Here is a 20,707-nt window from a genome sequence, read left to right as displayed (position 1 = left end):
GCTTGTTTGTCATCCCACTGTTTGCCTCAAGCCTCTCACAGCTCACTTAACAGTCTGTCTCCGTGTAGATAGGCTGTTTGCTGTCTGGGGAGGAAGCAGCTGGTAGACCTTTTCTTACGTCTGAGAGACCCAACATTTGGTTCCTTACTTTATTCCCCCCCCCCCCCCCTTGATCTACCAGTTACTAGAAATGCCCACCTCCACTTCTGGTACTGGGTCAGTTGAAAGTCCTGTTTCCCCCAAGGGTCTGATGTTATCCACTTCCTATAGAAGTAGATTTCTTTTCTCCTGAAGCGTGAACTGTGTTTCCATCCATTCATCTCTGTTGTACAGCTGGAAGGCTCTTTGCTGTTTCCTCAAATATAGGAGCACAAGGGAAGTGCCCTAAGGGTTGAGCAGACGGCAGGTACAGATTCAGCTGAAAAGTTCAGCTCACCAAGGAAGAATCATTTCCACCGTATCCAGGGTTCGACAGTCTACTGAAATGGGCTCATCCTTTGGGCAGTTTTCAGGATAAGGCAGTTCAGCATTGAAATTGGAAGAGTCAACCACAGGCTTAATTAAAGCATTGCTCTTGGGACCCATGTAAGTCTTAAGTGATGGAGATAAGAGAAAAACAGAAAGATCTGAAAGGAGAGCTATTGATGGAGGAATAGGAACCCCAGCTCTTAGCTTAAGACCTGGGGATGCTCACTGCTGTAAAATTGAAAAGTCTCTTTCTCACATGAGTGCCTGAAGGAAGAGCACATCCTGGGTTTGTGGAAATGGGGAATTATTCTTTGGGACCACCCACTTACGCCTCTGAGAGATTTGCTGTTGAAAATCACTTCCTAGGTTTGAGCAACTGCCACATTGACAGCTGGGTACTCAGAAACCCAAGTGCCTGAGGAATGGTGGTCTTGGCTTGCTTAAATCTTGGATGGATGAATGATGTGATGTTTGTAGAGTTGTGCCTTCCTTTAAACTTAGCTTTGTCTTACAGCAGCCAGTAAGGAGGAGAAGGGGAGAGAGCTCATTCGATATTAACAACATTGTCATCCCAATGTCTGTTGCTGCAACAACCCGGGTAGAGAAGCTGCAATACAAGGAGATCCTTACTCCCAGGTAGTAACCTTAAAATCATGCCTTCTCCTTCCTGTCATTGCCCCATGTCCCAGACCAAGCATGGGCCCCAGCCCTCTTTGGCCTACCTCCTGTTTTTAGGAAAGGAGTGACCTAATAGTGGAATTGTTTTGATATATTACTGTCTTTCTGTCCTGTATGTGGCTGCACCAACCAAAGATCACAACCTGATAGTCCAGTGACTATTAATTGGTCTAAAATGTGTATGCTAACACATATATATTGTATCTGAGCTATATGTCGCTCCTGAATCTTTCCATTGCTTAAGCCTGTCCCAGTCTCCCAACCCAACTGCCACCCAGATTTTTCTGTTATGAGTCGTTATGGACATTTGGGTGCGGGACTCTGATAAAGGTAAGGAAGCAGTGCTCACCCAAAGGCTCAGGCCTGTGTACTTGACACTGCAGAGACACTGTAGATCCTACCCCATGCTGTAACCTGCATGGGTCTCATCATTGTTCCTTCTTTATTTTGCAGCTGGCGGGAGGTTGATCTTCAGTCTCTGAAGGGGAGTCCTGATGAGGAGAATGAGGAGGTAAGGGCATGGTCTTTCCTCTTTTAGAAGAATATACACAGGTGCACATACTTCACGTGTCTCCAGACCTGGGAGTTTCAGATGCCATTTCTATAGTCCTGTCCTGCAGGGAAGAGCCTGCAGTGGTAGGGGCTGGTTTTAGAGTCAGTCTGCCCATACTTAACACGCTTGCTAGAGAAATGAGGATATCATTGAAGTTGCTCTGTTGCAGATCGAGGATCTCTCTGATGCAGCCTTTGCCGCCCTACATGCCAAATGTGAGGAAATGGAGAGGGCACGGTGGCTGTGGACTACAAGTGTACCACCCCAGCGACGTGGCAGCAGGTGATGAGCAAGGCACAGGCACCCAAGACCTGTAGGGAGGGAGGGTGGATAGGGATATAGGAGCTTCTTTGTCTACAGAACTGCCACTTCCCAAGTTGCTCTTAATGTTCCTCTGTGGACAGTGGAACGTCCTTACAACTAGTGGGAATATAAATAGTCAAAAGCTAGATCCTTTTCCGAGTGACCATTGTCTAATGTCGACAAAGTGTAATGATCACCTGTGGAGTTTGGGGCTGGTAGGAGTGGCGATGAACGAGTCACAGGAGCTTTGAAGACCTCCCCCCTCTGGACAGTGCACTGGAGTTATAGAACTACCTGTTCCCATCTACTGCCTGTAGTGGCAGAAGCTCTAAGATTGTCAAGGAGAAAGTTTTAGGACTCTGGATTTTACCTTTACTATTACTACTACAGTTTCCTAGGTCTGGACCTGTTTCTTTACTCCCACAAAATCACTAGGTGCTTTGGCAAGGGCTTGTGTTTGGCATCATTCAGCCCTGCTTAACTCTTGGGATGAGAAGGTACAACAATTCTTTGGCATCATCTGTGCACCCATCCCTCCAGATAGCAGTGGGGAGGACTAGGTTGTTGAATCCTAGGAAAGAACTGTGCTGTCAGCCTCAGCCCCCTTGGGGGGGGAGGGGGCTGGCTTTTTTCATGCCTTCTCCCTAACCCCTACCCCCAGTAATGAACGGGTCAGAAATCCCTTATTACCCAGGTACTCAGATCTGCATTCCTTGCTACACAGATCTTACAGATCATCAGATGGCCGGACCACCCCCCAGCTGGGCAGTGCCAACCCTTCCACCCCCCAGCCCGCCTCGCCCGATGTCAGCAGTGGCCATTCTTTGTCGGAATTTTCCCATGGTCAGTCCCCCAGGAGCCCCATTAGCCCAGAACTGCACTCAGCACCTCTCACCCCTGTGGCTCGGGACACTCTGCGACACTTAACCAGTGAAGACACCCGCTGTTCCACACCAGAGCTGGGATTGGATGAACAGGTGAGAGATGCCATCTTTGCATGGAGTGAGCCAGGTAGAGGTTGGGTTTGGGGAGGGATAGCACTACAGACTTTACCTCCCGGTTTTGACCAAAGGATTGCTCTAGAAATTAGCTGTCAAAAGATAGGATGGAACTGTATCTGCCATTATTAAAAGGGTGCTCACTATGTAAGGGTACTTCTTGGACAGCCCCAGAAACTCTAGGTGGGACTGGTGATGGACCCCCATTCACAGGTTCAGGGGCAGGGCCTAGCAGGTTTGGATTGGGTCCTCATTAAGGCACCTTGTCTGCCCACAGTCCGTGCAGCCATGGGAACGGCGGACTTTCCCCCTGGCGTACAGTCCCCTGGCAGAGTGTGAGGACCAGCCGGATGCACAGGAACGGGCCTCCCGCTGCACTCGGCGCACCTCAGGCAGCAAGACTGGCCGGGAAGCGGAGGTGGCACCCACCTCCCCTCCCGTGGTTCCCCTCAAGAGTCGGCATCTGGCAGCGATGGTCACAGCTCAGCGCCCAACGCACAGATGAGCGGGAGATAAGCATCTAAACAGACTACGTAACTATTGGCATTAAAGCTTCAGAAATCTCTGCGTTTGATATTCAAACATCATATGCCAGAAATTTTCACAGTTTTTAGTGAATTTAAGGAATTTAGATCCTACTTTGATATTTTTTCTCGTTTTGATTTTTGTTTTGTTTTTGTTTCCATGTTTTCTTGTCACACACCTGAGCACTTCTCCAGTTGGCAAACAGAATTTCAGGATAAGACCCTGCTTGCCTGGTCCTGGGCGTATCCTCTGCACTGTTGAATCACTGGATTTATGAAGTTAGCTGATCACCCTTCTCTGTCACCCATGTGGTCAGGGTAGAATGCCAAATGCGCCTAGGGAAGGGAAAGCTCCAGTTCAGCATGGCTTTTTTAGGTTAGGGTGGGACAGCAAGGCACTCTGCCTGGGCTGTTCTCCCCATCACGAGTGGCCCAGCTCAGCTTTGGCCCGGGTCCCCATTCCCCCATACCATTGCCTCTTCACCTCTGCTGCTGGTTGTGCTCATGAGCCCTCAGCAAGCAGATATCCCCTTTCGCTCTGTTCCTCCACCCTTATTCCTCAGCTGTAGTAAGCTGCTCAGGTTGCCCCTGGCCTGTCCCTTGTGCCCTTCCCTCATGGGTCCCCCTTCCACACACACCCAGTCCTTCCATTCAGAACATACTTACCACCTATCCTGGGCTATGAAGGTAGTTAGGAATATATAACCTCTGACCCTGTGCCCTGGGTTTGGGCAGTGAGTGTTGGTCTCTGCTGTGTGGTCTTGGTTTTACTCACTGGTCCACTTTGTTGTGTTTCCTTCCCTGCTTCCTGTCAGCCTCGAGGACTCCTTGTTTACACACCCCCTGCCTGTGGAACATTGTCTGATCCTGGCTGTGGTTTCCATCCCTCACGTCACCTTCCTTTGTTAACCTTGTGCCTGTTTCATGTATAATCACATCACCAAAGGGGGTGGGGGGAAGGACTTTTTTTTTTCCTGCCATTTTGTAATCGTATAAAAACAGTAGACAAACTGCTAATGGTTGGGGTTTTTTCACAATTTTCAACATTAGTGGGTTTTTTTTGTGTGTTTTTTGTTGTTGTTGTTCTGTTTGCAAATTAAAGGGTTTGTCATTGTTTCTTTCAAAAACAATAATGCACCATATCCCTATGCATAAAGTGCTTCTTCTATTTATAAGGTTGAAAATTCTGAATAACCCTTTTAGCATTGTAAAAAAATTGAAAAAAAACTGTATTTTGTAAATATTTTCTTTTCCTGCTTTGAGCTGTGTAATGGCAGCGAAACATGTAGCTGTCTTTGTTCTATAGAAGTGCTTTTCTTCAGAGAAGCTGATCTTTGTTAATGTCTTGATTCTGTTCGCAAAGCACAGACTTGTGCTTTAAAAAAAAAAGGAAGAAAAAATGGAAAAAAATAATAAAAAAAAAGAGTTACAGAATGTTGTGAGCCAGGTGTTTCTTGGCATGTTGGGCTGTGGTAGCTGTGACTGCTGGAGCTGTGTGCTGAGGTAGGCAGTCTGCATCCTGGTGTCGCTGCTCGTCACCAGAGAGGGGGGCATCCTCAACAAGGCTGCCGAGAACAGAGGGTGTCTGCGTGAACCCTCTGCCTCTTTTCATTGAGTGAAGTGGTCTCTTGCCTCTCAGTGGTTCTTTTCCTCTCATGAGGCCAACTCTGTGCCGCTAAGTTGTTTATTCATAGAAACTGCCACTCTCCGTCAGATTTGTGTAGGGTTGAGTTAATGAGATCAGTAGCTAGTCTGCAGAGCCTGGACAGGTGCTCACCTGCTGCTGCCTGGCGTTACAGCATCTCCAGAGGAAGGGATGTGCCTTGTTCTACGCCCCGCCCTCCTCTCCCCTCTCCTCAGGGCAGCCTCCAGCAGAGGGGCTCTATTGGGTCTCCCAGAGTGGGGCCCTGTGAGGCAGCATTTCTGAGACTGCCTCCTGCTGCTGGGCTGGTTGCAGCTCAGACTTGCTCTCCATTACCCCTGCCTGCAGTGGTCAGCCCATCAGAAAAAGGGGGTCCCTTGGGGTTCAGGTGTGAATCTGAAAAACCTAAGATGTCAGTGTCATGACCTTGACATAATTAGGAATAATCAGATGATAGGTCACTTTTAAGATTTTTTTTTTTTATCTAAAGGAGTTACAGAGAAAAGGAGTTGGATCTTCCATTTCCTGTGACATTATCTTATCCTTAGAATCCATGAATGCAGAGCTTATTTAATCAGTCATAACTTTATTTCCAAATTCACTTGTACAGCAACAGTGTAAATCGTTCTTAAAATGCACAGTACACTATGTGGACATTCACAGACAGGAAGCTAAGCTAAGATGATTTCGTGTCCCTCCCCTCCCCCCACCCTCAAAATTATCAAAGAAGCCATGGGACTTGCAGGTGCCAGAAATTGTTCTGCCCGGCATGGCAGCCTCATGGGGCAAAGTCCATTAGGAGGTGAGACTCTGGGTCAGGACCCAGGATAATCCTTTTCAGAGCTGAAATCGGAATCACGAAGCCACAGACAGTGAACGGGACAAACTGATGACCACCTCTGCCCTGGTCCCCACTCTTGACGTTGCATGGGAGATTACAGAGATAAGGAACGCATCCTGCCAGCTCCTGGGAGTGGGCCATGTAGCCAAGCCAGCAGGAGAGAAGCTGTTGAGGTACCAGTGCTAGGAGGGACATTTGCCAGGGCTTTGGAGGCAGTGCGATTATGAAAGTGGAGCTCTATGAAAGGGCACTGGCCTAGGCCATCAGATCTCAGGTTCTTTCCTACATGGCCTGGACCTGGCTGGCTCCTGCCACAGCAAGGCAAGCCCCTCCAAAGACTTGTCACAGCAGTGGCATGGCATCTCCCTGTGGCAAATGTGGCTGAGGTGATGAAGAAAGCCGTTACCAGGGGAGTGTGCTGCACTCTGACTTTTCTCCTGCCCATGCTAACTTGTGCACAGTTCTCCCCCTCCCCCAGAAGCACAGTAAGCAGTGGCAAACGGAACAGTCTTCACCAATGAAGTCCATTTGCATGGAACTAGTGATAAAGTGAATTGGAAACTTCAAGGAACCAGGTATATAGTATGTTCCAGCTAACCCACCCCTGGGGGCCCTGGCTCTGGTGGGAGGGAACAAATGCCCAGCCTGGGAGGGGTCTATCCTTATTTACAGTCCCAAGCTCACCATCTTTCTGCAATCCTCCTGCCAGCACTAACCCTGCTCTTCTGACCCAGGACTTGCAAGAAGAGGACATGGAAGAGGTGTAAGAATTGGGACCTGGCCCAAGTAGCAGCAATGGTGAGGGAGGGGTCACATATCCAACCACCACCCCATTTTGAAGCCACCTGTCTTTGTTTCTTCATCATGTCCTCTTCAGAGAATAGCTGGGACTCAAGGACACTGGGGAGCCTCTCAATGGAAAGCTCTGGGCCCAGACAGTTGGTGTGGCATGGAGATCTCTACCCAGCCGCTGAGTTGCCTGTAACTAAACCCAAACCAAAGGTGATGAAACAAGGCCCAAGGCTGTGCCCCTTGGCCAGGCACTAGGTAGGGTTGTACAGGGTTGTTGGGCCGGCTGCCCTGGCCAAGACTGAGGACACAGTCTCCTAACTGCCACCCTTCCTTGGTCAGGCAGCCTGGGCCCCAAGAGCACATCCAGCCAGCCACCTGGATCCCTGCTGTGACCTCAAGACCCCTCCCTGGGGAGGCTGCTGCCAGAGCTTCTGGGGCTGCCGCTGTGTTCCCAGGAGCACTTGGCCTCCTTAGCTGTCTGCGGCTGTGGCAAGAGCTGTAACTCCCTGTCGGGGCTGCTGTGGGACTCCAGGCTGTGCCCCCATGGGAGCAGCTGCCAGCCAGCCACGTGTTCACTGTTCTCCGCCCGGAAGCAGGGAGTCCTGCACATGCCAGGGAAAACACCCTGGCTCGTATCCCAATCTTGCAGCCTAGAACTGTCCTTAGGGCCAGCGTCTGGTCTCTGCTGGTGTAAACTCTCAGCTCAGCCACCAGGACCCTGGTGAGGGTGGGTTGGAAACCCCTTCAAAAGCATTTCAAGATACATGCTTTTTTTTTCTTTTTTTTTCTTTCTTTTTTTTTTTCTTTTTTTTTTTTTTTCCACTACCATAATCACTCTGATGAATCCAAGCATAAACAGACGAATCCAACTACAGCACGATAGGTACAGGAGGGAGGGAAGGGCAGGTCTATGTATATGTTCAGCTGCTCCAGCAGAAAGGTGGGATTCAGGGAAGAGCTTCCTGGGGACGTAGTTCCCTTCAGGGGGCATGGCAGCTGGTTACATGCACGTGGAATTCAACAGCGGCTGGGCCATCCACAAGGCCAGTGGTCACAAGCTGGGGTGGCAGTAGGAGACAGATGGAGTGTGGTGTTGCCTTACAAACCCTGCCTGCCCATCTCAGTGTCATCTCTGGCAGGCCAAGGCTCTCTTCAGGTGAGCCAGTCATGGCCCAGCCCCAACCTGGCTCACCCATGCATGGTCAACAGGGTGGTTGTGGGAGGCACCTCGGGATCCATGGGATGGGAGAGGGGTGTGTGTGTGTGTGTGTGTGTGTGTGGGTGTGTGGCTTGGGAGAGGGTGACATCATGAGGGGTTACAGGCAGTGACTGGGCTCTCACAGCAGACACACAGGCAAGATGGGGCAGCCAGGGGCTGCAGCTGCTCTGAGCAGTGAGACTCAGGACCCATACTCCAGAGTTCCGCACCCTCCAGAGGCACCTGCACCCCAGGTTGGGGTCCCCCCAAGAGGCACGAGTCCTTACAAAGAACTGGTTAGCCCTAAAGTCCCAGGTCTATGAGGTGACCAGAATCGTGGCTGCAATTCCAACCTTCAGAAGAACTCGGGTAAAACAGTTTTTGTGGGGCAGGGGGGAGGATGAAAGCCCTTCCTCTCCAGACCCCTGCCCTGCAGGGCCAGAGGAGGTGACCAGCACACTAGAATAGGAAACCAAACTCAGTCTTCTGTAAGGGGGTGATCGATAGGGCACCATCCTCCCTTCACCCATGGCCACACTGAGCCATTGCAGACCCCAGGCCACCAATGACTGGAGGCCACACAGTCAGACGTGGGTAGCTCCCTGGGCCTTTGCCTTACCCATGGCACCCGGCAGGGGGTAGTGTCTGCTTCTCCTCCCATCTTGCTCTTCCCCAGCCCCTTGCCACCCCCATCGTCCCATCACACACACACAAGGTCAGCAGCCTCTGCCTGTGGCTCCATGAACACCCCCAAAGTTTCAAATGCTTTATTGCCCACTGCCCCTGCGTGCTCCCAAGATGGGAACAGAGGCAGCTTGCAGAGCCGCTCCTTCTCCCTCTTCCACTCTGGGGGAAAACAAAAGTAATTGCCCAAGGAAATGTTGGGAGTGGCCAGGTTCCCACGTGTGTTTGCAAACTGTTTTATTACAAGCCCCTGTTAATTTGGAAAACAGCTGTCTCTCCCATCATGGTTTTGAAGACGAGCCCAAGCCAAGTGACAAAAGCAGGGCAGGTGATGACCCAATTAACCCATCTGTGAGGAGCAGCCGAGGAGGGAGAAGGCGGAAGGCCAGATCATTACGCTTTTTCCCCACACTCTCACTCTCTCTTCTCTCCACGACTGTGACCGCCCCAGAGGAGGCCTGATCACAAACCCTGCTTGGCGAGGGAGGCAGACACTTCATCGGCTAGCGTGGCAAGCTGGGGTGAGTCCACCATGTCGATACTGCCGGTGGAGGATACGTTGCTGAGGTGCCGCGGAGATGTGTCCCCAGACACCACTGGTGACTTGTATACAATTTCCGCCCCGTGGTCAGTCTTGGCTTTGGCGTTCTCACGGAAGGTCAGCTTGTGAGTCTCGATCTGCAGAGAGAAGGGGTGGGAGCAGGAGGACCAGGTGAGGAGCAGGCGGTGCCACCACCTCCCCCAGAGATACTCCACTCTGTTAGGTCAGAAGGTGTGTGTTCTTTACTTCAGGGAATCCTGTCAGACTGCAAAGAAAAGCATGGAAGGAGAAGCTGTGGGGTTGGCCATACACACATGTGCCCCTGCAGACACACTGGCCCCTCCAAGGATACTGGAGATGTGGCAGACAGGAAGATCTGGCTGGAGGGTGCAAAACAAGTGTTCACCTTGTGGCCCCCAAGGTGGTGGATACAGTGCTTCTCCACTCAGCGGCAAACATGGGCTCTGTGTTCTTGGGCTTGCCCAAATTCCAGGGCTCTGTGGACCCTCCAAGCCTCCTTTGCAGGGGGCCTGGCTGAGGACAAATAGGAAAGCCGGTCCTGGTGAAGCTACACAGGCAGTTTTGTTCATTTGGGGTCAGGGCTTTCCTATTATCCTATTGGAAAGGCCACTTGCTACAAACTTTGGCAAGAATGTTATGTATTTCCTTTACAGCTTCATTTCTTGAATGGGAGTTGTAGCACAAAGAGTTACATTACTGCTTGAAACACTAATTATTCCAGAGGGGAGCTTCTGGGATTGAGTCTCATCACTGCTTCCAATCCACCTTCCTGCTAATGTGCTCCTCGGGAGGCTCAAGTGGATGGGCTCAGGAGACCTGGATGCAGTCTGTGGCTCCTGGCTTGGGCCTGGCCACCCTGGCTGTTGTAGGCATTCAATGCATGGATCAACAGATAGGAGATCCCACTCTGTGTTTTCAAAGATTTTTATTCAGAAGACAAGAGAGAGACTGTCTCCAGCCACTGGAATCACTCAAATGGCCATAAGAGTCAAACCTTAGCTGATGTGAAGCCAGGAGTCGGGAGCTTCGGTAAGGGTCTCCCACCTGGGTAAATAAACCCAAGCACTTGGGCTATGCTCCGCTGCCTTCCCAGGTAAACTAGCAGGCAACTAGATGGGAAATGGAGCAACTGGGACTTGAACCAGTGCCTATGATGGTACTGGCACCATCAGCTTTACCCATTATGCTTCAGTGCTGGCCCTATGTCTGTGGTTCTGACTTTACATTCTTAATTACAGTACATTAGGGATCTTCCAGAACATTGTCGTAGTCCCACAACCAACCCAGGATGCGGCTGTTTCCATCCAGTGTTACTGAAGGAGAAACGCTGGGACCAGGCAGGGAGGGGTTGCAGATCTTACTGAAGTGACCCTTCTAGCAGTGGCAAGCCCAGTGCTCCCTTGGGGCCATAGAGGCGTACAGGCAATGGCTGAGCCCTTCCTTCACCCAGACCCTCAGGCCCAGTCCAGAGCCACTAAGTCAGACTCAGTCTGGGGCCAGACCTGGACATCCCTAATCAACCTAGGGCAGGTGATTAAACAACAGAACCTTGGGCTCTGGCCCCTCTGCATCCCTGCAGCTGTGTCTGCAGAAGCACCATGGAAACTCGGGGGCTAGGAGAGGGCAGCTGCCATGGGGAGCTAAAGAATGTAGGCCTTCTTCCCCATCAGCATACCAGCACTCCATAAAAGTACAGAGGGACACCCACCACACACCCAGGATGGGAACTCCTACCCCTCCAGAACCACAGGGAGAGATGAGAAGACTGGGCCAGGGCAAGTGTGGGAGATCCCAGTTACCTCTGCCACTCTCAGAACTTTCTGGCTGGCAGGGAACCACAGTGGACACCAGGGCTCTGCAGAAGAGGAACTCCAAGCCACCAGCCCACTTTCTCAGAGCCACACACCCCCAAAGACCCCAGCAGCCTCCTCGTGAACACTGCCACGACAGAGCCCTGCCCAAACCTGGATTTGTTAACACTGTCTGCTTAGTTACCCATTTAGAAAAATGCATTATGCTCTCTGGACTTGGCACCTCAGAGCTGGCTTGGGGCATGCCAACTTGCCTCCATGGGTTGCTGCTCGTTCCTCCCAAGAGTTTCCAACCTCCAATAAGCTCAAGGAGTAAATAACACTGAATACCAGGTCTGGCATCATGGCACAGCAAGTTCATCCGCTACTTGTAACATCCCCTGTTGGAGTGCTGGTTCGAGTCCCAGCTGCTACATTTCTGCCCCAGTTCCCTGCTCCAGTTCCCCTCCAGTTCCTCTGGGAAAGCAGTGAAAGTGGCCCAGGTACTTTGAGCTCCACCTATTTGTGTGGGAGACGTGACTTGATTGCCGGCTTACACCTTGCCCAGCCCCAGCTGTGGCAGTCCACTGGAAAAATGGACCAACAGCTAGAAAACCTTTATCCCATCATAAGACCAAGCAGTAGCTGCATATGGGGCACAGACCCCAAGCAGCTAAACAACGAGGGCCAAACCCTGGTGGCCCAGATGTTGCCGAGGTGGTGCACCGAGCAGGCACTACAGGAACCCCCCTCTTTCCTCTGGAGCACTACGTGGCCTGATGAACACGCCACACGTAGTCTCCCCTGCCCCACCCCCTCACCTTTTTATTTCCTCCACCAGGGACATGGGTGATGTTATCCAGGGACCCAATCTTTGACTGGACTCTGTCCTTGAAATCCAGCTTCTCAGATTTCACCTCCACCTGGCCGCCTCCTGGAACAAAGCACACGCAAGAGCCACTTGCCACCTCTCCTGGGACTTGGAGGACCCAGCACACCAGCGGCTCTGGGGGAGAGCAGGTGACAATGGAGCCCGTGACTTGAACAGGGGCGGCCTAAACAACTGCAGAGAGCAGCCCTGGAGAGCGTGCGAGCAAGTCTCCCCTCAACATACAACGTGGTCGGACCAAATCCTTGCAGAAGGCCTCAAGACCGTTCGCCTCATCTGTCCAGTCAAACTCTTCCTTCTTAGCAGTGCAAAGATAAATGGCAGTCCGGTCCAGGAGAAATGATTATAAATTCACCACTTGGCTACGTCTCTCCCCACCCCCATCCAGTCAACCACAGCCCCTGGAGGAGATAGGGAGGGATGCCCAATACCCAAGTGCACGCTAGGGAAAGGGCCAGACGCTCTCCTCCTCGACCTTGAGCCACACCCACATGTGGGCGCCACGTAAGAGGCAGGGCTGTCTGGCAGAACTTCCTGGAGAAACAGCTCCTGGTGCACTGGGGCGACTGCCCAGAGGGGGGCCAGTTTTCACTGAAAGGGAGCAGCTCCCAACCACGCCCGGAAGGCAGCTTCTCTCCTCTCTCCCCTACTGGGCCCCACACTACACTCATGGCAGCAGTCTTAACGGCAGCCTCCACCCACTTAGACTCCTCACATCACTTCCCCCCGCCCCGCCGCCGTCTGCCCCAGTTCAGGGGCTCCGTGGCACCTGAGGTGGGTTGCAAGCCCATGGCACAGCACAGGCAGGCAGGGAACGCTGGCCTCGGGGAGCTCAGGCTGCCCATTCCTGTTTCAGCCACGTTACAGAATGGGCATGGCAGTGGCTAGCCTGGAGATCTCGTGTTCTAGTTGGTGCAACTGGCAAGGTATTCCCTGATGGCTGAGCACCAAGCAGGGACCAAGTTATGTCCACAGCCGGCTTCCCTCCTCCTGAGTTTGGTCCAGTGAGGGCGGTCATGCCTCCCAGGCCCATTCAAGCCTCACACTCTGCTCTCCGGTTGTCTTCCCCCACCGTTTGGGAAGGTACCCCCTCGATCCCGCCCCGCACCGTGCACCCAGCCCTTTGGCCTTTGCTACCCTCCAGGACTACCTGGCTTATGATGGATGTTTCCCAGTGAGCCACATTTGGAGGTCACCTTGCTCAGGTCCACGGGTTTATAGACTATTTGCACCTGGTGATGAGAGCATATGCCGGGAGAGAGAGAAAAAAAACAGGATTATTTCATTATGGGTGCGACGCAACGAGAAGCAGCTGTGCAAGCCAGGCCCCTGTGTCGGGGACACGCCCATGTCCGGCTGGAAAATATGTGTTGGTGTTGAAATCCTGCCAGCCCCACCCAGGGTAGCCATGGGACCGGACTTTTCATCACCACCACCACCACCCCTGCACCACACAGCCTGAGACTCGGGAGAGCCCGGGTATGACCCAGGCCTTTAGTGTGTGGGAAAGTCACTCCCTTCCCTGACACAGCTCGCTCAGCAGGGGTGCGTTTCTGAACTCCTACAACAAGCAGCAGGGAGCAGTGCAACCACTGGGCCTCCAATAGGACCGCAGGGTAGGGTTTGTTCCAGAAGCTATCCCAACCCAGAACCTCACAAGAGCAGCATCGGCAGCAAGCAGCACTCTAGGCACCTGGGCTCCCAAGACATTTTAGTTCTTGCCAAGAGATCAAAGCAATAGGTGACAGAGTTAGTGTCAGCAAGCTGAGCAGGCCTGCCCCTGAGGCAGCCCTGCAGGAAATGATGCCTCCAAACTGGCCCCCAGGAGGATCCCACAGTGGGCGGGTTGAGGAGCCAGTGCTCAGGGACACTCGCATGGGCCACAATGCAAAAGGCCTAGCTCCCCTAGCCACTGGCCCCTGCTCCCTGTCCTGGGGTTGCCAGGGAGAGCTGTGGCTGGGAACAGTAGAGAACAGCAGGGAGCTTCCACGTGGGTCGGAACTGGGACCACTCCAGAGCATCCAAGTTGGTGAGCACCACAGCGGCTTTGGCTGTTTGCATATGGTCTCTGCATTGGGAGTATGGAGAAGGCACATGGGTGTCAGGGGACGGGGTCCCAGGATGGCCGCAAGGGAAAGGAGAGGGAGGAGGTGGGCACCAGAGCCATGCTCAGGCAGACAGGAGCTCAGAGGGGCATGAACAGGCTCTGGACGGGCAGAAGCAGAGCAAGGCAGGGCCCGCCCACTGAGCAGTCCCGTCCCAGCCGGGGAGGGGTAGAGAGCAGGCCATGGGACTGGCAGAAATGCCAGCAGGAGCGCCTCCTGTAAGGTTCCAGTGGAAGGGTCAGCCTGGGCTTTCCTGCTGTCATCTACAGTCACAGGCTGACAACAGCAGGGTACGTGGGAGTGGCCGTTCTGCCCTCCGCGCTGCAGCTGCACTGGACAGGAGCCTCCATCCCCAGCTTCTGCCCTCAGGAGCATCACAGCCCCCACCCAGCCCTGAAGCAGGACCTCCCTACCCCTGCCCTGCTACCCACCTCCCCCATCACCGCTGGCCTCAGCATACAGCCACCCCCATGTCTGCGGGGAAGGCAGAGAACAGGAGGTGAACTAAAACCACATAGCAGGTGCACTGGGAGCGAAAAAGAGCAGGGGGAGGGCTCCCTCAGGACAGACGACACGGTGAAGTGGATAGGAGGTGAAGTGGGTGACAAGGAGATGCGTAGCGGACGGGGTGGGAGGCAGTGTAGGAAGCCCCATGCAGCAGCCACAGGGCAAGTGCAGAGGCGCCCAGGAAGCCAGGAGCCCGCGGGGGCAGCAGCACAGTCATTGCAAGAGTCAACCCTCTGGGTGGGGCCCAGGCCCAGCAGTGCCAACTGCCGGTCTGGGGTGTGGTGGAAGAACTCATACTCACATCAGCCCCTCCCGGGGTTGGGGAGAAGGGGGAGAACTCCAGCACTGACTGAGAGAGCTGGGAAAGGGAGGGGAGCAGGGAGCCCAGAAGGAACCAGGGGATGCTGCCATCAGGAGGGCAGGTGGCAAGTAAGGGCCCCGCCCCATCCCTGGTCTCACTGACAACATATGGCAGGAGATCCTCAGGAGATCTGGCTAGAGAAGCCGAATTTAAACGCAACCTCAGCAGCCTGTCCACACACCACCACCACCCCCACCCCCAGGGCAACAGGACCACTGTCTCCTGCTTGGCTCTGGGCTTCAGGAGCCTCTACTCAGGGGTCTAGGTGTCAATTCCTCCTTGACAGGTGCAGAAGGCACCAAGCAGAGGCGGGACCCCTCTTCCTTGCCATGGGCCAGGCAGGGTACCAGGTCCACCCAGGGGTGGGCCCGTGGGCTGGCTGTCCACAAGGAACCTCCCCCTCCAAATGACCCCACCCCAGGTGACAGCCAGGAAGTGACAAAGCTCATACCTGAGTTCAGAAGGGCCAGGGAAGCTCCTGAGCAGGTGTACAGCAGTGATGGGTGGGCCCCCTGATGAGTGTTGACCCTGCCCTGCCTGCATAGCCTCAGGGACCCCAGAGCATGGGAGGGGTTTCTGGGAGCTGAGCCCCCAGGGCTGATGCTGAGCCCAGAATGCCTTATTCTTTCCATCTCTTGCAAGTGCAGGTGTGCCTGGCTCAAGCCACTGGCCGGGAGCGGGGACCGTGTGGCGGTACTCACACTGCCGCCTCCTGGGACGTGTTTGATATTATCCTTTGAGCCACACTTGGACTGGACGTTGCTAAGATCCAGCTTCTTATTAATTATCTGCACCTTTGACAGCCAGAAAAAATGATGAGTGACACAGCAGCCGCGAGCCGTCCCCAGCGCTCTGCGCAATGCCTCCCCACGTGCAGGGCCTCAGGAGCGGGGAGAGGCCCCACAGGGGACAGACGCCAACAAGTCACACATCTGGGGCAAAGGGCAGGGTCTTCAGGAGAAGGGAGAGAGGCTGTCCCCAAAGGCATTCCCACCCTGGGATACCCCACAGACCCTGGAGCTAATTCCACATCACTGATGAATGCGCCCAGGGGTGTCTCAGCACCCCAAGGTCTGTAAGGAGGAGGCAAGGGCCTGGCAGGGGTGGCAAAAGTGTCTGATGGCCTGAATGAGTACCAGTCTGATCACAGTGTGTCCACAGCCTTAGAGACACCTGTGGAGTTGAGGGATCTCAGGCCGTGCATGGATGGGGGACAGGATGGGCTGGCTCCTCCAAGCAGATGTCCCAGCAGATGTCCCTTCTCTCTGCAGGAGGACGGGGCAGGGTGGGCGCCACAGGTCCCACAGGACTGTTTCTGAGAGGTTCATCCTCCTCTTGGCACCCAGTAGAATGGCTGGGGACAGGGCTGGCCAAAGGTCCCAGGGCCAGCCAAATGTGGAACTGTAATGATCTTCAATGAGCATAGAAACTGCAGAGCAGATGGACAAGCCCTGGAGCCCTGGAAGTGGCTGCCCAATGGGTCAGCGGCTTCCAGGAGGTGTGCTGGCAGGCAGGGTGCCTAGGTTTTGGTGGGCCCAGGGTAAACGTCCAGCCACACCCAGCAGTGCTAGTGGGCGAGCTCAGCTGCCACCAGGCCGATCTATGGCCCTTCCGCTCCCAGAGCCCCCGTGGTCAGGAGCCATCAGCACTGGGGACCTGTGCTCCCACCCGCCTCCAGCTCTGGCCATGTTTTACTTAAGTTGCAGGATCTGAATCTTAAAACCTGGAATCACCAATGCCTGTTATACTCCCTTCGCAGTAGGATGTACATTTCTCAAGAGAAAACAGAACTTGGGATCTTCAAACTAGAGAGTAACAGGCAAGGGTAAAGCAACTTTCTCAGTACCCAGCTTTCTCAGTACCCAGGCTACCCAGACGTAGCCTGCTGCACGTCCCGCAAGTCGCTCCGACAGGGACCCATCAAGCGCCATGACTACCCAACGCCTTCCCCACGCTGCCGCCAACATCACACCCCACACATTCTTTATGCTCTAGGCTCTCCAGAAGCTGCCATTTTAAAATTATTCATTTCTGTCTACTTCAAAAGCAGAGAAAAAGAGGTAAGTCTTCCATTTGCTGGTCCCATCCCCTCAGATGCCCACAACACAGCTGGGGCTGGGCCAGGCAGAAGTCAGGAGCCAGGAGCTTCCTCCAGGTCTCCCCTGTGCATGTGGGGGCCCAAGCCCCTGGGCCATCTGCCACTGCCTCCCAGGACACATACTGGCAGGAGGCTGGAATTAGATGTGGACCTGGGACTCAGATACGGGAGTGTGCACCCTGCAGAGTTTCAACCACTGTGTGTATTCTTAACAATGTCCTCAAGCCCATTTCACAGATTCTCTGGCTGCTGTGTCAAGCACTTGCATAATTCTATTTCAGATAAAACAGATTCTTATTACAGTATGGACTCACAGAAACAGAATGTAAGGCTCAAAAATCCTCAGGGGTAGATGACTGGCCCAGTGGGCCACAGCAAGTGTCACGAGCCTGGGCTAGCCTGACTCCAGCTTTCCCACGGATGGGTCCCCTGTGAGGCACACAATGGTTTCAGTGGTTGGGATCTTGGCACCCAGGCACAAGATCTGGTTTAAGGTCCTGGCTCCATTGTGGTCCCCTGGCTCTGGCAGGCAAGTGGGGAGGAAACCCCTAAGTGGGAGTGCTGGCTGCCTTCCCCTCCGCCTCTCGAACGCTTTTGTTTTAAAAAATTGTGAGATCTGGCACTGTGGTATAGTGCACCAAGCTGCCAGCTACAGCACTGGAGGCCCATAGGAGTGCTGGTTCGTGTCCTGGCTGCTCCAGTTCCCAATCCAGCTCCCAGCTAATGGGTTAGGAAAACAGTAGAAGAGAAAAATGATCCGAGTCCTTGGGTCTCTGTACCCATGCCAGAGACCCAGAAGAGGCTGCTGCTTTCTGGCTTCAGCCTGTTCTGGCCCCAGCCATTGTAGCCATCTAGTCAGCGAACCAAAGCATGGAAGCACACTTTCCAACTTTGCATTTCAAGCACATAAAATAATTCTTCAAACAGTTCTCGGTGTCTCTCTGTAACTGGCCCTGGACAAGGTGGTCCAGCCCGCCCTGAGCAGTGCCGGCCCGACCGAATGCCAGCCTCGCCGCTGCTGTCTCCTGACACCTGGCTGGCCAGGGCATTTTCTCCCTTCTCTGTTTCCAACTCCATCCCTGGGATTTCAGAATAGACAACTCCCTTACTTCTTGAACTTGGGGCACAAACGCCAGTCCACATCACTTTCTGAGTCAGAAGCCACTTGTTTACACACAAGGAGGCCACAGGACTCAGCCAGCCTTCCCGAGACGGGAGCAGACGCCACGCCAGCACCTGCTCGGATCTCAGATCCCGTTCCTACTGCCTGGTTTGTCCTTGGAGTCCTGAAAACAACATTTGTGGTTGACAGTGATGTCAACACTGACCTCTACCCTGTGGGGAAGAGCTTCTGGGGTCTGGGCTGGGGCAGGTGGGGGGCAACGGGGATGCCTCTCTCCTCTCCTCTCAGGAGTAAACCTTCACATATCAAGGGGTCCCCCATGACCTCCTCCTTTGGAGGTTATTATCTTAATTCACCATTTTTTGGTTGGCTAAGTTCCAGAAGCAGGTTTGCCTGCTTTCCAAAAAGAACAGAAACAGTTAAAAATAATAATAATAATAAAAAAACCCACCCACACACACACAATAATTCAACAAAGTTAGTGATAATGTTCTATGATGGCAAGGTCATCAAGATTGACCATTACAAACCGGTCACTACACTTCACTCTGAACTCCCCGGGAGCCAAGGCCAAGAGGAAATGGCACAGGTTGCAAAACGCTCCTTGTCCGATGAAGAAAACGGACCTGTTTTTCAAGGATGACAACCTACTTTTTTCGGTGCAAATGCATAAAAGAAACAAAGCAAATCAATCAAACGGCGTGAGGCAACAACACAGTCAGCCACAAGCGCACCAGTGGCTTCTTTCACTCCAATCCCACAAGAAAGGCAGGGGCTGGCAGTGGATCTGAGGTCGGCTGCAAGGCTGACCCGCTTAGCTGCACCACGGGCAGAGCATGACTGGCAGTGGGCAGCGCAAGGCGGGAATCTCACCCTTGCAAAAGCTGTTGTGGGGACACAGCAAGGGGTGGGTGGTTTCACCCATTTCCTGAAAGACCCAAACCCACCCTGGGCTTGGATTTGGCGCCCCAGCCTCCGCCCGGCAGGGCCTGGTGTTGCGGGGGGGTGGGGGCAGGTTTCACGCCTCTCAACCTTAACAGCACCCTGGTCCCGCATGGGGCTCTGACAGCAGCCAAGAGATTAGCCCAGGGACTGATGCCAAAGAACCTGCCCCAGTCCACCGGCCACTCAGAAGGCCACAGGGCCAGGGGGAGGGGTCACCTTTGGACCAATCACCTGCATTGCTGACCAGCGCCCTCACCACCCCACTCCACGCAGGCTCAGGGTGTGCCCAGCTGTCCCCAGCGAGGGGCCCCGAACCTCTGCCCTTGCTCGCTGGAGGGCTGGGTCCTGCTGCCAGGTGCAGCGGGACTCTGCTAACAGACGGCCCTAAAAGTCCTCTACTCTGGGCTAGCTGAGCAGTCAAGAAGGGTGAAGTCGGAATCCTAGCTGGGAGGGAAGAGGGGCAGGGGTGGGGGTGGAGGGCAGGCCAATGCAAGACCCGGAGCCACAGAGCCATCTGGTGGCCACCTGGAGTATTGCCGCCGGCCGTGCTGGTCCCTGGACCTCCAAATAAATGGGAGACCAGGAAGAAGCTCCCGGCTCCTGTCTCCTGGCTTCGGACCTGCTCAGCTCTGGCCGTTGCGGTCATTTGGGGAGTGAATCAATGAAGATAAAATTCTCTCCTCTCTCTGTGCATGTCTGCCTTTCAAGTTAAAATAAATGTTAATATATAATACATAATTATATAATATATAACATAAATAAATGTTAATATATAATACATATAATATAGATAAAATATATATAAACATGTGCCTGGGAGAAGAACGGGCTGCCATCTCCCTGTTCTTCAAACCCTCACAGCTTTGTCTCTTTGTAGCTAAACATTTATTGAGCACTGGCTGTATGTGGGGCCACAGGGTCCTGAGCATGGCTCTGTGAAGCCTACAGTCCCATCCAGAGGGACACTGGGAGGCCACTGTGGGGCCCTCTCACCCCCATGCCCGGTGCTCTTCCTCCCCCATGGGGGTGGCGCTGTGGCCCCGGCCTGCCTCTCTGCTCTGGACTGTCCTGTCCCCTCCACCACTTCATACTTCCCCACCCCACTCAGTGAGGCCAGCTCCTGTGCCACTGTCTCATTTAACCCCACAAGGTGCAAGGAACAGGTCTAGCAGGGGCCTGGGTCAGACCTCTCACCACTGCCCCGGGTGGAGCTGCAGGGCCTGAGCCATGCAACACCTCCATCTTCCAGGCCAACCTCAGGGGACCCAGGGCTTGCAGGAAGCTCCTGGCACCAGGAGTGAATCAAGGTCTCTGCCCCCAGCCACTTGACTCATTCACTCAGGTGGACAGATACTGAGCTAACAAACAAATGGCAAGGAAGTCCAAGACGAGTTCTACCCTCAATAACAGCCCAGACCCTGTGCCCAGAGTGGTCAGGGGTCTGGGGGCTTTGAGAAGAGGGGACGAGATAGTAGGAGGAAGGCATTCCAGGCCAGTGGGGGGAACAAGCAGGCGGTGAGTCCCAGGAGCAACAAGGTGGACTCAGAGGTGACTGGGGGTGGGAAAGAAGCAGTGCATCCCCACACCCCCAGGCCACAGCACCAAGGCAGGGGACTCGGGAGGTGACCTCTGGAGCACACAGCCCC

General features: G+C 53.8%; 2 protein-coding genes across 31 annotated transcripts in view; one reads left to right on the top strand and one right to left on the bottom strand.

Annotated features, from left to right (window-relative positions):
* The window catches only part of KANSL1 (KAT8 regulatory NSL complex subunit 1), a 176,875-nt gene extending 173,310 nt beyond the window's left edge, over positions 1-3,565 (top strand). For 7 of the 8 annotated variants that reach the window (XM_058675336.1, XM_058675339.1, XM_058675332.1 and 4 more), the window contains 5 exons: positions 983-1,104; positions 1,600-1,657; positions 1,869-1,981; positions 2,727-2,979; positions 3,278-3,565. In XM_058675336.1, coding sequence (XP_058531319.1) covers positions 983-1,104; positions 1,600-1,657; positions 1,869-1,981; positions 2,727-2,979; positions 3,278-3,505 — 774 coding nt within the window. In that variant the 3' untranslated portion in view covers positions 3,506-3,565. The remainder of the gene's footprint in view (positions 1-982; positions 1,105-1,599; positions 1,658-1,868; positions 1,982-2,726; positions 2,980-3,277) is intronic. The other variant, XM_058675338.1, reaches the window with a different exon arrangement.
* A 5,183-nt stretch (positions 3,566-8,748) lies between these two features.
* Positions 8,749-20,707, bottom strand: part of MAPT (microtubule associated protein tau) — a 73,033-nt gene continuing 61,074 nt past the window's right edge. For 15 of the 23 annotated variants that reach the window (XM_058675623.1, XM_058675621.1, XM_058675629.1 and 12 more), the window contains 4 exons: positions 15,597-15,689; positions 13,073-13,154; positions 11,855-11,967; positions 8,749-9,359 (listed from right to left, as the gene is read on the bottom strand). In XM_058675623.1, the coding sequence (XP_058531606.1) occupies positions 9,144-9,359; positions 11,855-11,967; positions 13,073-13,154; positions 15,597-15,689 (504 nt within the window). In that variant the 3' untranslated portion in view covers positions 8,749-9,143. The remainder of the gene's footprint in view (positions 9,360-11,854; positions 11,968-13,072; positions 13,155-15,596; positions 15,690-20,707) is intronic. The other 8 variants (XM_058675624.1, XM_058675625.1, XM_058675642.1 and 5 more) reach the window with 1 other exon arrangement.

This window comes from Ochotona princeps, chromosome 17 (assembly GCF_030435755.1).
Source record: "Ochotona princeps isolate mOchPri1 chromosome 17, mOchPri1.hap1, whole genome shotgun sequence".
In the NCBI taxonomy this organism is placed as follows: domain Eukaryota; kingdom Metazoa; phylum Chordata; class Mammalia; order Lagomorpha; family Ochotonidae; genus Ochotona; species Ochotona princeps.
Note: the sequence above shows the minus strand (reverse complement) of the source record. Positions and strands in the feature narration are given on the sequence as shown.